This window comes from Oncorhynchus mykiss, chromosome 13 (assembly GCF_057628025.1).
Source record: "Oncorhynchus mykiss isolate SJ-2025 chromosome 13, ASM5762802v1, whole genome shotgun sequence".
NCBI lineage: Eukaryota > Metazoa > Chordata > Actinopteri > Salmoniformes > Salmonidae > Oncorhynchus > Oncorhynchus mykiss.
In genome coordinates, this window is record NC_143034.1 from 39,167,673 (window position 1) to 39,183,807 (window position 16,135).

The window sequence follows — 16,135 nt, forward strand, 5'->3', positions numbered from 1 at the left end:
AGTTAGCCTTCAAAATAAAAGTATGGCATATTTCTATTTGTATACATTTGCATCACTGTCAATTACATACTTTTATTTTGAAGGCAAATTGCAAATTCCACTATTGTGGCTAGCTTCACAACACATCCCGGTCCGGTCGAGCCTCACTAGCCAGAGGAAGCTAGCCAGCTGCTTATAACGTTAGCTTTGGGCAACAGGGTTAAGTTGACTATTTAGTTTCATGAACTGAAGTTAAAATTTCAATAGGCGAACAAAAATATTTACTCACAAGGATTCATAAATCATTGCTAAGAATGAAAATAACTGAGGTTTCTACTGGTCATTGTTTTCAGGCTGATTGTATTGGTGCTAGCTAGGTAAAGTTACCAAGCTGAAGCTAGCCACCCCAGAAGTTGCGGTCAAACAAATGCTTTATTACCAATGCGGTATTGTAAACACATTGTTTGGGGCTGGTGTTTGCAGACTTTTTGTACAGCTTTGACAGTACTACTGTATCTTTGACACGCGAAGACCCAAACGCCATTCCATAGTATGTCTGAAGCAGTGACGCTATTACTGTGCAACTCCGTTAGGGAAATATCTGAAAAATAGCGCACTTGGTAGTGTGTACTGGTGCTCGACCAGTCGGCGAAAGCCAACATCACCCACGACAGAGAAAGGTTGATTGTCAAGGGCAATGAATGCCATTATCTTGGTTTTAATGGATTTCTCCTTTGAGTTGTCTCGCTGAAATGTTACTCTTTCAAATGACTGCTCGACTTGTTGACTGCTCGATTCACACAGCAGACATAGGGGGCTAGGTTAGGAATGCTGTGTTGCACGTGTAGCGCTGCATTTTACGTGGTGTCATTATGTTATGTATCTACGTTATATAGGTATGCACGTCAGCTTTGACATTTTTTCACATCGGCGTTAAACTAGACATCCGATATGTTCACCAATATATTGTGCATCCCTACTAATTAGTGACCTTAATTCATAAATCAAGTACAAGAGAGGAGCGAAAACCCGCGGACACTCTGTGGAATGAGTTTGATATATATATTTTCCATAACCAAAAATATTGTATTTTAAGCTGGTGTACAAAACTTTAACTTCTACGGGATGGGTGTCCCTAAACCAGGACAGTTGTTGCTAATATGCACTCATTTTACTAGAATGACATTGTATACAACAGCCAACTTTCCAGGACATAGACATGACTTATATGTGCAGAAAGCTTAAATTATTGTTAATCTAACTGCAGTGTCCAATTAACAGTAGCTATTACTACAGTGAACAAAATACCATGCTATTGTTTAAATGCACAACAAAAAATGTATCACGGCAACTGGTTGGATACATTCCCCTCTGAAGGTAAATAATGTACTTATTTTCAGTAATCTTGCTCCGATTTGTCATCCTCAGGGTCCCAGACATAAAATGTAGCATAGTTTTGTTTGATAAAATACATTTTTATGTTCAAATGTAGGAATTGGGGTCTACAGGTTGACCCCACTGCTGTCTCTGGCTCCACACCCACCCTACCCGGCCATCTAGATGTGTGAAAGTGTATAAGCTAATGATCCATCATCTATGACATTCCTGGGTGTATAAACTTATTTGTTTTATTACCATAGCATTTTTGTATGTTCTCTATAGTTATTTACTTGAAAACGTATCATTTCGGCACATTTGGACAAACTCCTGGCAGACTTGATACATATTGTACAGTGATGTAATTCTTCACTGGATCAGTCTGAAACTTTGCACACACTGCTGCCATCTGATGGCCAAAATCTAAATGACAGCTATTCTCCTATCTGAAAGTATGGCCTTTCTCGTGCATTTCATCGTTTACCAGATCTAATGTGTTATTATCCTATTATCCTACATTCCCACAAACTTCAAAGTGTTTCCTTTTAAATGGTATCAATAATAGGCATATCCGTGCTTCAGGTCCTGAGCTACAGGCAGTTAGATTTGGGTATGTCATTTTAGGCGAAAATTGAAAAAAAGGGGGGGGTTATCCCTATTAAGGGGTTTTTAAGTAAAAGATGAAAACTAAACTTAAGTACAGCAAGCATAGAAATAGCGCATATAAAAATAGATGAACGCAAGTCTATGAAGCAGTATAATGAGAATGGCATACGTCTATGTGAATTTGGCCGGGTCGCCCAAAGGTGACATATTGCAGCTTTAAGTAAATCAGGTATTAAATGAGATGAAAAGGAGACTGGAGTGCCACTTTAATAGTTGCCATGTACTTTCTGAGCCTGCATTGGGTGTATTCACCATCACCTGCATTGTTTACGTGTGACCTGTTTATAGCGCAGCGGAGAGAAAATGCACAGATGTGTGCTGCAGTTCTACTAAGATGTAACAGTTTGTTTATTGACAAGCTTTAAACTAAGCCAAACTGCAAAGGGAAAACTTGAACAGAAACATTTTGGTAGTAGGCTGGCTGGCTACTACTCAACGGCAGGAAATGTCAAGTGTGCCGACAGCAACGCTGCATTCAGCCGCACCTTTTTTCCAGCAGCACAAAAACAATTTACCCTTGAAGCGCTTATGAAAATGTAAATAAAATGTAAAAAAAACAAAACATTTGTTAGTAGTTATAATCATTTCCATTGAATATAGTCAGAAACCTAATTAAATGATCAATGATTCACACACAAAAGCATCTTTGGAACCGGTATCAAAGTGTCAACGACGGGACATTTTAACCCTAGCCTTTTTGGGGGCCCACAGGGAGGTACTACCTCAGTGGTATCAAACTAATTCCACGGAGGGCAGAGTGTAGGTTTTTGTTTTTTCCTTTCAATAAAGACCTAGACAACCAGGTGAGGGGAGTTCTTTACTAATTAGTGACATTAATACATCAATCAAGTACGAGGTGGAGTGAAATCCCTCAGACACTCGGCCCATAAAGCGAAAATAAACCGACTCAACTGACCGCATTCAGTGTCTTGCATTCATTATAGTGCATTCTAGTCTAGGGCACTTGGTTTCCTTTTTTCTTTCTAGAGGACATCTACATTAGCCTATTTGAACAAGTTATCCCTCTGAGCATAAGTCCATTTCCTCCTCCATAAACATTTGCTGAACGAGTCTCTTCCAAAAGAGGGGACAAAACTAGTAAACAAACACCCCGGGGGCCCCGCGGCTCACCTGTCAGGAAATAGCACCATGCAACGGGCTCACTCTCTTTACTGAGAGCAAAGCAAACAATGAAAAACTAGGTTATGAGTGTAATGCCCTACTAAGTTTGCGTTGGATGGCCTGTTTCTTGTTATGACACTGACTGTGGGCGTCTGGCTGTGGTCTGATTGAGTCCAGAACCCAAGCCCAGCCCACTTTTGCTCCTGAACAGCGTCCCTGTCCATCTGTATTTCAGTGTTCCTGACAACTTACTTGCACCAGCATGCGGCTCTACTTTGTCATCTGCACTCTGTCTTTCTATCAGTGCTTTGCACAACACCACAGCTGAGGTGACTAGTCAGACAGAAACCTCTTTAAATAGAAACTTTCTCTCCACAGAGTGAGCAGTGAGGATTCCTCCCACCACGGCACCTGTGAGCTAAAGTAGTACATCACCAACAGCCAATTGTATTTCAAAACAAGTCTGGCTTTTGGTTGAGTAAAGAAGCTTAATGAGCTGAAAAATCCAGAATCTTCGCCATCACTCATAATTAACACTACCGCATTTGTTTCCATTTCATTAAACTAACTGCGCATCATGACATGATTTGTTGTCACTTATCATAAGCTTCTCTGCTTTAAAATGGGGGTCAATGGTCCATCCATTAATACAAATATTAATGTGAACTTGTGTAGCTTACGCTATATTTCCAAAGTGAAAAGTGTAGGCCTGTGCCTGGTGAATTAACCAGCAACATGACCATCCGAGGAAGCTACCGTTTATTCCCCTCGGTATTAAGCCAGGTGAGAGATGAAACTGACAACAAGTGGTTGACAAAGCGCAAAACTAGCCCAACAAATGCCCTTTTTATTTACTCAAGCAAAAGATTTAGCCTCAGATTGGCGTACATTGCTGAACCTACTCACATAGAGCTCACCACGTTTCCTTGAAAATCACAGTCTCCAACCAACGCAAACAGCTGCAGCTTATATGGAATGCAATCAGCCCTCTGCCAAGAGAGAAACTAGAGGAAACCATCCCATATATGGACAAAGAGGCCAAATATTATTTTTCTCAATCTACTGTGAAGCATTTTTTTGTTTTTCATTTGCCCATGAATAACAGTGAAGTCTAAGGAGACGTACCAGTTAACCCATCGGTCAGCTTTGGTTAAAGGACCCATGTAGTGATGTCAACCGTTTAAGCAAAATGATGGTCCTGTGATGTTGTACTATGACTTTGATCCAGTTTTTGTTGTTGTGTGAATACATTTTTTTGGTGGCTACACAAGGTTTCTCTGGCTGGAAAGTTTGTTCTCCCACACACACACTTTACCAGAATAAGGAGGTGAAACTACCACTGGCTAGTGCCTTTAATTCTAAGACCTCTAACACATTCTAAGACCTCTAACACAGCTTTTCAAGGGAATGCTACTACAAGTTAAGACATTCTACACTGGTTCTCTTTCCGGCACTGCATAGTAACCTAGCAAACCTCCTTGGTTCTGAAGCCTGTGCCCATTTCCCAACAGGATAAAGAATGAACAGAGCAACAATATACCTCTTCCACATACTGTATTATTATTATTATTATTATTATTATTATTATTATTACGCACAGTATGCAAAAAAAGTGTGACAACAGCTTTGTTGATCTAGGAGTTCGAAAAAACACCTCCATGCAACTGCTAGGCTAAAAGCACCACATAAGACAGCATTAGGTAACTTGATGCATGGTAACCCAGGTGCTCTGAAGCAGCTATCGGTTGCGTTAACCCCAGGAGACTGTAACCACTTCACCTTGGTGGGCTCTGTGCAGCTGTCACCCTCCGACACCTGGTAGGTGAGGTCCGTCTCCTCGAAGCCTGTGGCGCTCATGCGCTGGTCGGTGGACGGGTCATTGCGGGGCGGCGAGTCAGGTGAGTTGAGGCACGTCTGGATGAGCGCCTTGCCCGTCTCACTGGTAATCATGGGCTGGAGCTTGCGTGTGGCAAATGTGTAGACGTGGCCTGTCTCGCTGGCCACCAGGAGGAGGACCTGGGTTCCCGTTAGAGTGGAGAGCTCGTAGGCCTGGGGGTGTGGGAAGAGGGATGAGAGAACATCAGGCATCAAATCAAACTTAATGTAGCCCTTTCCACCCACAGTCATGTCATCCCATATACGGGTCATTGATAAGTGCCTAAATTGGAACGCAGTGGCTGTAGAGTGACATGCTATACATGACGTCAGAGCTCAGGTTCGCCGCTTCACAGCGCTGTATGGATTTTAACTGACAGCTGTTAGAAACTTGAGCATGTGCGCGACAACAAGATGCCTCCAACCTTCCTGTTAATTGGGCTACCTCTGCACATGTCGTTTGAGTGAAGGAAATGCTGTAAATAGAGACGAGTCGGTGTTCTGAAAGATAATACGTTGAGGGTTATAATAAATACCGCTTCGTCATACAAGCAAACTACACACCCGTGAGTCCAAATGTACATCACATTTCCATATTTGAAGACATGTAATTTACAGTATCAAGGTTTATGATCGCTATGTTTGATCCACAGTTACAAGGATGACATGCGTTACGCCCTGAAGAGAATGGGTTTGTTGTATTGTGAAGAAAATTAGACACGGAACACACACACGACTCCATTCTATACGCACCAAAATGACAAAATCAGTTTCTCTGAAGTGATTTTGGGGTAGTTGTTTTACATATTTTGCTACTACTACCACCACCACCACCACCAGTGGTGTAGTCACACGTCAGAGCCTTATATTAGCCTCACAGAATGGAATCTTCTAAATAAATGCCTTCAAACATCACACTTTTCCGACGACCACACAGTTGAAGCTATAACAGAGGGGCTCATTGACGCTCTCGCCTCCTGAGGACTCAGTCAAGACAGACAGGTCTGCATTACGATGGATAGTGGTGCGAACGTGATGAAGGCTGCTAAAATCAACAAATGGACCCGACTGCAATGTTTTGGACATCTTCTGCACTTGGCCATTGGTAAGTAACCTTGTCAATTGTGTATATTGAAGTGATTGGTTAGATGAAACTAAATGTAACTAAATATTTTTTCTCTCCATCAACTGATTAATAAATATTACATTTGTACATAACTAAAGGGATTATTGTGATTTACATTTCATTAAAATCTCTTGATTTCTCTTAGAGAGAGTGGGTAGAGACAAAATGAGTGGATTGAGCCATTGGAGTGTGTAAGAAAGTGGTAGGTGCCTTTTCCTATTCGTGGAAAAAGAAGAGACATGTCAGTTGCTCAAAAATAACAACCTACCCCAGCACAAGTTGGTGACAGAGTCACTTACCAGGTGGTGATCACGTCAAAAGATGATGCAAAGAGTACTGGAGCCGGAGAAAGCCATTTCACAGGTCTTGTCCAGAGACAAGAAGACCCGGGACTTACCTAAGACCCACCTATACAGATGTTCTGGAGTCCATCAACCAGGCATTGACCCCACTCCTAGAATTCAGATGCTCTGCCTGGTGAGTCTTATGTCAGTGTGTCTTATCTGAAGCCAGGACTACTACACCTGTTCAATACAGAGGTCATGAAACCTGATGGTGAAACAGAGCTCACCCAAACCATCAAAACGATAGTCATGGACTATCTGAATGAGACATATGATGACCTAGCCACAGATGACCTCCTGAACATCTCCTGATTCTGACAGTGAAACTAATCCACTGGACTGGTGGAAGATCCACAGAAAAAAAAAAAAAAAAAAAAAAAAAAAAGCTTTCCCAAAGTCAGCCACCTGGCAAAGCAGTACCTGTGCATTCCTGCAACCAGCTCCTCATCACAGTGTGTTTTTAGCACAGGTGGCAACATAGTGACCTGCCATAGGGCAGCTTTAAAGCCAGAAACCGTAGACAGACTTGTTTTTCTTGCTTGTAAGACAACTACCCCAACAAACTGTGATGTGCTATTAGACTAACAGTTATAATGCATATTGACTTGCACCATTTTAAAATTGTATTTCTTGCTCATGACTTGTAAGGGTTTACAGCTCTACTTCGGACAAATAAGAAACATTAAAGCCTTTGGTTTGTTCAGGCATTCTAGGGTCTGAAGCAGATTTTTAAACATGATTTGATTAATATCAGAATAATTATTGTTATCGAATGAAACATTTAACACACACACACACACACACACACACACACACACACACACACACACACCTTGTGATAATTATTAGCCATATCGCCCAGCCCTAGCATCAATAGATAAACAGGCCCTTGCATGCATCTTTATCAATATATTGTTACAATTGTGATACGGTAATAGGTTCAGTATAGCCTACAGTTTCAGTGAATATTGTTGTATGACAAAATGGATGAATGACTACAAAAATTTGCATTTAGGATTTAGGCCTAGTGGTTTTTTCACAAGTCATTTGAGACCTCATGAAAAGCTGTATCTAAATGCAAAACCATTCATACAAACTCATGAGCAAAGATAAAGCAAAGCAGTGCGACAAAAACAAACAGTTACACAAACATACAGTCAATAACACAATCCATGTACTGCCTAACACAGTACATGAATATTCAATGAACACTTTCTACAAATGTGCTCAGCAAACACACAATTCCTTAGCACTGATGCAATGTGGTATGGCAGCAAGCACATCTAACCATTTATTTATTGATGTTGCAGAGAACAATCAATGTGGTCTCTGGGCTGTAGTCCGACAAAGGCCAAGAGTGGAGAGTTAGGCTAAAGGTTATTGGGAGAGTAAGAGGTCAATATTTCTGAACAAGCGCATTAGTTGCTTAGAGCAGTGCAGGGCCACGTTCAGAAGGCAAACGTTGTGGAACATTGCAAATAGAAATGTCATGAATATAACTAACAGGATTCCTTACTCAGCATTTCAGAAGGTCATGTTTGTTCTACACAGGCTCATAGTACCTCAACCCAGTGCCCTACTTAATGCAGCCTAGACCAAGCTTCCTTCCACCATGCATAGCCATTTCTTAAAAGCTTTTAAACGGCATCTCGGTGAGCACAAGCTGTTGTTTCCAAGGGGAACCCCACAGCCAAGCATAACATTGTGCCTTAGGCAGCAGAGAGCATGGCTCTAACAAGCCCAGGGCTCTCAGGCACTATGGGATAGTAGTAGTAGGAGGGAAATGGGATTGTTTTGTCAGCAGCCATTGGCCAGTTGGCTGCGTATGCTATTCAATGTATTGATGCACTTTATGGTGCTCATAAAACGGGGACATCAGAAAGCAAGAAAGTTAATTAGAAAACAAGGCTACAAAGTCAGGAAGGGGCAAAGGATAGGAAGGAGAATATAGAGTTGAAGAGCTTGAGCGAGTTAGGACTAGCTCTCCTGTGTCCTCTACTTTGCAGCAACACTTTCTGTAGGCTGTCATTTGTGCGGACCCACCCACACACCAACCCTGGGCCGGTATGTAACCTAGTGGTTAAGAGCATTGGGCCAATAACTGAAAGGTCGCTGGTTCGAATCCCCAAACCAGCTTGGTGGAAAGATCTGCCGTTCGCCCTTGAGCAACACCCCAACAACTACTCCCTGGGTGCCGATGATGTCGATTAAGGCTCCCTGCACCGCTCTGATTGAAGGGTTGGGTTAAATGTGGAAGACCCATTTCAGATGGATGCATTCAGTTGCGCAACTGACTCAGTATCCCCTTTCCCACACTGTATATGCACAAGTGGCATTGCCTCATTGCAGAGTGGAAGGAACCCTGTGGTTGCCTAGGCACCCAGAGGGGGTGTGTGCTTTGGCAGTGCACTATGGAGGAGCAGTGATAGCTCAGATTTTGTGGCACATCAAAGCAGTACCTTACTCCACATTGCAGTCTGATTTTACAAGCGAACCAGAGCCTCCTGGGGCTGCAGGTAGTCTAGTGGTTAAGAGAATTGGGCCAGTAAACGAAAGGTTGCTGGTTTGAATCCCAGAGCCGGCAAGGGGGAAGAATCTGCAAGGCAGTTAACCCACAAAAACACCTGCTCCCCTGGCACCGTGGATGTTGATTATAAGGCAGCCCCCCGCACCACTCTGAATCAGAGCGGTTGGGTTAAATGTGGAAGACACATTTCAGATGAATTCATTCAGTTGTGCAACTGACTTTGCAGCCCCTTTCCCTGCCTGTATTTTGTAAGAGAGGTTGACAAACTTTTTTTTTTAGCCCTCCCTGCTGCATACAGCACACCTGGGTACAAAAATCAGTAAAGTACCCTGCCCTGAGCGGGATTATTTAACTCCCAAAGGCCTTTGCAGACTGTATGTCGGAATCAGTTTTAAGATTATCACGTTACACTATGATGTTACCAAATTAAAATCTTGATTTCAACTTGGCCAGATTGTACGATTTGCTTAAGTTCTGTCTCCACATACGGCGATTGGCTTGTGAGGCTACGTCAACTGCAGCGGTGTATTTGATCTGCACATGTGGCAGCAGCACAAGCCTCACTATGCTTATGCACAAGTTCAGAAAAAAAATGAAAGTATGCATCTTACAAAGAGTCCACATACAAACTTTATATGTCCAAACTCAGAATCAAATAGGCTTCCTCAAAATAACATGGTCGCTGTGGTAGAACATTGCGCAATTATCAAAATCCCATCAGGTGGCCTGATTTCATGCAGATGTGTCATGTAAACAAGATTAGGGAAATCATTATTTTTTTTCACAGCATGTAGGCTAAAAGTTTAAAATCAAACTGTTATTAAATCTGACTATTCACAACAATATCAGGTGGTGTGAAAGGAAGGCCCGGAAAATCATTAAAGACTCCAGCCACCTAAGCCATAGACTTGTCTCTGCATCAAGTCTGACACCAACAGGCTCCTGAACAGCTTTTATCCCCATGCCATAAGACTGCTAAATAGCTGACAGAATGGCTACACAGACTGAGTTGACCCTTGTATTTTATTTTTGCACCGACTCTACACTCACATGCCAACACGACCATGTCTATAAGTCTTTGCTAGGTAAAGCCCCGCCTTATCTCAGCTCACTGGTCACCATAGCAGCACGCACTCCAGCAGGTATATTTCACTGGTCACCCTGAAAGCCAACTCCTACTATGGCCACCTTTCCTCCCAGTTCTCTGCTGCCAATGACTGGAACAAATTGCAAAAATCACTGAAGCTGGAGACTCATCTCCCTCACTAAATTTAAGCATCAACTGTCAGAGCAGCTTATAGATCATTGCACCTGTACATAGCCCATCCAAATACCTCATCCCCATACTGTATTTATTTATTTTGCTCCTTTTGCACCCCAGTATCTCTACTTGCACATTCATCTTCTGCACATCTATCACTCCAGTGTTTAATTGCTAAATTGTAAATATTTCACCACTATGGCCTATTTATTGCATTACCTCCCTCTTACTTAATTTGCACACACTGTATATAGACTTGTCTATTGTGTTATTGACTGTACGTTTGTTTATTCCATGTGTAACTCTGTGTCTCACTGCTTTGCTTCATCTTGGCCAGGTCGCAGTTGTAAATGAGAACTTGTTCTCAACTGGCCTACCTGGTTAAATAAACGTGAAATAAAATCAATTAAAATAAAAAATAAAAAAACATGCACACACATTTATAATGACGCGACACACACTCACACACAATAATAATTTGCGCCGCTGCTACTCTGTTTATATCCTGATGCCTAGTCACCTTACCCCCTGTACATATCACTCCAGTATCCCTGCACATTGTAAATATGGTATTGGACCTGACCCTGTAACTAGCTTCTTACTTTTGCATGTTTTTGTTCTACCTTGTTATTTTGTGGCACTTGCAAGAAAGGCATTCCAGTGTACTTGTGCATGTGACATTACAACTTGACACATGACCACAGGCCTGAGGAACACATGCATGCTGCAGTCCCATTTGACAGACTTATCTAGGATGAGGTTATCAGCCTACACATGACCCAACCTAAATGCAAATAGTGTTATACCTAACCAAACAGGCTTGATCAAACAATATTGAGTTGCCTTGAAAAGAAAGTGGCTTTGGCAGCAAGAATTTGCATGCTCAGGTTTTTACTTGGCTATAACTTGGGGGGGTGATTGCAGGAATGCATTAAAACGTTCTTCGCACCAGTCTCTTGATCCTCTGTAGAAGCCGAATAGCTATACACATTTAAAATCAATCCTGCAACTTTATAGCAGCTCATGAAACCCTGGACAACCTAATCAAGAACCATTCATGAAAACATTGTGTTTTGAATAAAATCTATAATAGGGCCTCAGACCATTGAACTCAAATTAGTTCGCTGTAAGTTACCACATAAAAAAATACTTGACAGATAGAACTCAATATCTACTGATGGTGTAAAATCAAGTTTCCTGGACATTACGAAAGGTGTCCTGCAGGGGTTGAGATTCTGGGTCCTGTACTTTTTAATGTTTACTAACAATAGACTTGTCTGCAAAAAAATGTAACCTGCACTTGTATGCCAATTATACTGTTGTGTATGCTATTGTATGCCACGGTTGATCAGGCTCTCTGAACTACAGTCTGCCTTTAATGTATTACAGAAAGACTTTGACCTCAAATTAGTACTGAGTATGTGGTTTTCTAGAGCGGCATAAAAATGTCTGATTTAAGCATATGTACTTTGGATGGTGTTCATATTGATCAGTGCTTACAAATATTTGGTAGTTTCCTATATTGGGGCGGCAGGGTAGCCTAGTGGTTAGAGTGTTGGACTAGTAACCGGAAGGTTGCAAGTTCAAATCCCCGAGCTGACAAGGTACAAATCTGTCATTCTGCCCCTGAACAGGCAGTTAACCCACTAGGCCGTCATTGAAAATAAGAATTTGTTCTTAACTGACTTGCCTAGTTAAATAAAGGTCAAATAAAAAAATATATATATATAAATAGGTCCTGCCTCTCGCTAAATAGTAGAAAGCAGATTGTTCAATCGAAGTCGGTCCTAGACTATGGCGATATGAACGCAGCTGCTTCACTTCATTAAAATCGTTAGACGCAGGGGGCGACAATTTAAATACTGAGAAAGTTGGTTGGCCCTCTGATGTCACGTAAGATGACACATTCCTAAGTTTTCATTTATAAAGCACTTTTACATAAAGTCCCACTATACCTAACATCATACAAGTTTCCACACTGGTCTCGGGGATGGCTAACTCCGGAAATTCCTTCCTAAAAGCTGATTTTAACAATCTTCAAAATGTCCTTAAAATGTGATGTTTGTGCTTCTAGGGCAATTCGGAAAGCTGACCTTATTATTGATGTTTTTTTATGACCGTGTTTTTCTTTCTGCTTGCATTTTTATTTTGATGTGCATTTCTTTGATTTATGTAATTCAGGGCTCATCTGTAAATGAGACCTTGGTCTCAGTATGACTGTCTGATAAAATAATAGGTTAAATCATTAGTTACATCACATGAGAAAGGGTCATCACTAGTTAGCACAGTCACCGCCTATTTTAAAATGGATTGTAAACCTAAGCACACCGTATTCCTAACCTTAAATGAAGACAAAAGCACATTTATACCATAGCGCCAACACGTGTGCCTGTGAAACCGAACGTCTGCGCAAGTGTGGGAGCACGAGCACAGGTCGGCAGCATGTCTGCAATGAAAACAAAGAGACCGAATACTGACAACTAACCTTCTTCATAATGCCAGTCTTCCTCTTGCTAAAAGTTGTGTACCGCCGAAGTTTGTTGTCTATAAATTCCATTTTGATCTTGACTCGTCCGCGGGTTTTCTTGCCTGGCTTTGCCCCTGTTGCACCGCCATAACCTCCCGGGGGTAGCCCCACAGACGTCGCCGATGCAGCGACTTCCATCTCAGCTCTCTCCCGTTTCACCCCTCTTTTGTCCCCGGCTGAACCCATGGTCTCATCATCCTCCCCGGAGTCGGACTCTGGTTCAGAGCCGCTGTACACCACGTCGGCTGAGTACTGTCTGATTCGGTCGTCAAACCTTCCACCTTCGGCACCACTCATGTTCGTTCCTGGGTGATTAACTTGCAGAGTGGTCAACCCAGTCCCATTTCCAGGTCGTGCGGCCCCTGCTCTTGTACCTATTCCTGCCCCGTTTCCCCCCAACATTCCGAACCTATCCCCCAGGCCTTCAAACCTCTCGCCCCGTTGCGGTCGATGGACCCACTGGTCTATGCGTAAATGAGCGATGTTGTGATCGAACAGAAATTATTCAAAAACTGTCCATTCCTCAGCCTGTTGGTGCAAATGACCTTGGAATCCAGCTATTCGAGAGATATGAGTTAGTTAAATGGCATTTAGCAAACGACTTTATCAACAAGTAAAGCCTAGCTAGCTAGATATATAGTGCTGCTGCGTGTTATCTGTGAGCTTTAGCAAAACACGATCAAATTAATAACCACAGACTCGTGTAAACGAAATAAATTGACCATGGTATATAATTGACAATAACTGTGCAAAGTTGTAACGTTAGTTAGAAGTTATGTTTCCTCCTACAACTAATCAATCAAGCCCAACCCCCTACTCTTCTCCACTTATGGACATTTCGATTTACACCCATTGGTATTACTCCGCGATCACGTATAATTCACCACGAAAACGCTTAACAATTCCCAGTCTCTCTTCCAATATAGACCATTTATGTTATTAATATCTGGAAAATGTATTCATTTGAAAATACATTTTAGATGTACAAGAGTAACCAATTTAGCGCGCATGAATTCTATCCGGGGAAACGTTCTTTCGAGATCTACTTTCCACCATATACAGAGATACATTTCCTTTTATGGTGTTGTCGCTCCTTATTTGGTGAGTCATAGCTCCGAACCCTAGGCAGAGAGGAAGAGGGCGAAGCGAGAGCATTTACTCCACCCAAACAATGTTTGTGTGAGATCAGCCCTTTTTTGTATAAAGGTCTATGACAGAGTGTCGAATTTCGTGAGGTTTATTTGATCAAATAGAAGTTACGTCATGTTTAGCCTGTTACAAATGTACTGATATAAAACTACCTAGTTGTGCATGTTGTTATCACGCGTACCTGCCCTCTCATTGGCTAGAATGGTCCCACCGGATCTCGCCTGCCTTCAATCATTGAGGACATGCATTTCCATTGTTAGAGCAGCCACTCGATTATCTTGTAAATATAAGAGATCACCTTTGCCCTTAACTTGGTTGTGATTGGACGAAAAGGCATCCACATAGTTTCGTAATTGAAAAGAGCCAAATGTGTCTTGGATAAAAGTGATTTTAAAATTGCAAACCACGTAACGTATTTTTTTCCCCAGTGATGTTTGAATATTTTTGCCTTATAAAACTACCAACTTTACTTGTGTTCTAAAAGTAGGATGTCAAATACCCCCCATTGTAAATGTGATGATAAATTCTCTAGCATTTTTAATTACATCATTACTTGATTTACTCATAATGGAACAGTATATAACACATACAGCATTTCGATTCTTATTCCATATTTGGGACTCTAGCGAATTAACCCCGAAGACCCACCCTGTGAATTAAAAGTAAAACAACCATGCAACATGAAGTAGACAATTATGGGGAATAAGATACATTTGGAATACATGCATTTAAATAAATGTATCTTTATACGAGTTGTCTTGGAGATTCATCAAACAAATTCATGTTCGTTAAAGACTGTAGGCTTTGCTGTAGCCACAAGGTGGCGGTATAAGTATATGATTTCCACAGTCAGGGAAGTTGTAAGGCAAGCCACGTTTCCTTTTTGTTCAGGTTTATGCAAGGAAAACTTTGCATGTAACAAACATACAACTGTTCTAGCACTCATGCTGCATTTTGAAGCAACTTGCAAACACTTTCTCCAGCACTGCTTCCAAACTAGATGTGCATTCCAGGAGGTTGGTGGCACCAAACACATGGTTTCCAGGTGTTTAATGACATTCTATTTGCTCGGTTCCAGAGATTATTATTAGCTGCCCTCCCCTCAGCAGCCTCCACTTGTGCATTGTCATTCTGCCATAAGACTTGCTGCCTAAAGAATGTGGTGTGACCTACAACCTCATGCACCAAGTTTAGAAAAACACTGTCTCCTATTCAATTCGAACCTATTCTACCTGACAGACAATCATACACTACATGACCAAAGTATGTGGACACCTGCTCGTCGAATATCTCATTCCAAAATCATGGCCATTCATATGGAGTTGGTCCCACTTTGCTGATATAATAGCCTGTACTCTTCTGGGAAGTCTTTCCACCAGTTGTTGGAACATTGCTGCGGGGACTTGCTTCCATTCAGCCACAAGAGCATTAGTGAGGTCGGGAAATTATGTTGGGCGATTAGCCCTGGCTCGCAGTTGGCATTTCAATTAATCCCAAAGGTGTTTGATGGGGTTGAGGTCAGGGCTCTGTGCAGGCCAGTCAAGTCATGCTGAAACAGGAAAGGGCCTTCCCCAAACTGTTGCCACAAAGTTGGACGCACAGAATCGTCTAGAATGCCATTGTATGCTGTGTGCGATTGCTTGGCCATGAAAACTAATTTCATGAAGCTCCCGATAACCTTCTTGTGCTGTCGTTGCTTCCACAGGCAGTTTGGAACGACTTCGCTGCTGAGCCTAGGCTCCTAGACGTTTGCACATCACAATAACAGCACTTACAGTTGACCAGGCCAGCTCTAGCAGGGCAGACATTTTATGAACTTACTTGTTGGAAAGGTGGCATCCTATTATGGAGCCACGTTGAAAGTCACTGAGCTCTTCAATACGGACCATTCTAATGCCAGTGTTTGTCTATGGAGATTTCATGGCTGTGTGCTCAACTTTTTTTACACCTGTCAGCAACGGGTGTGGATGAAATAGCCGAATCCACTAACTTGAAGGGGTGTCCACATACATTTGTATATATAGTGTACCTGTTCACGCAGTACGTTTCTATCTAAACTGCTGACATTCTGTAACAATGCACCCTACTGAACAGACCCCAGGTCAGACAGGTTGCAGTAGGGTCTGTAACACTGAGCTGGATACTGGATTTTGCATCCAGTATAGCATCCAGCATCTGGCTA

At 42.0% G+C, this 16,135-nt stretch overlaps 1 protein-coding gene across 2 annotated transcripts in view; it reads right to left on the bottom strand.

Moving 5' to 3' along the window:
• LOC110486085 (serum response factor) overlaps positions 1-13,878 on the bottom strand; it is a 30,594-nt gene extending 16,716 nt beyond the window's left edge. For both annotated transcript variants that reach the window (XM_021557427.3, XM_021557426.3), the window contains exons 1-2: positions 12,763-13,878; positions 4,924-5,193 (exon numbers count right to left, since the gene is read on the bottom strand). In XM_021557427.3, the coding sequence (XP_021413102.1) occupies positions 4,924-5,193; positions 12,763-13,206 (714 nt within the window). In that variant the 5' untranslated portion in view covers positions 13,207-13,878. The remainder of the gene's footprint in view (positions 1-4,923; positions 5,194-12,762) is intronic.
• Between the last annotated feature and the right edge of the window lie 2,257 nt (positions 13,879-16,135).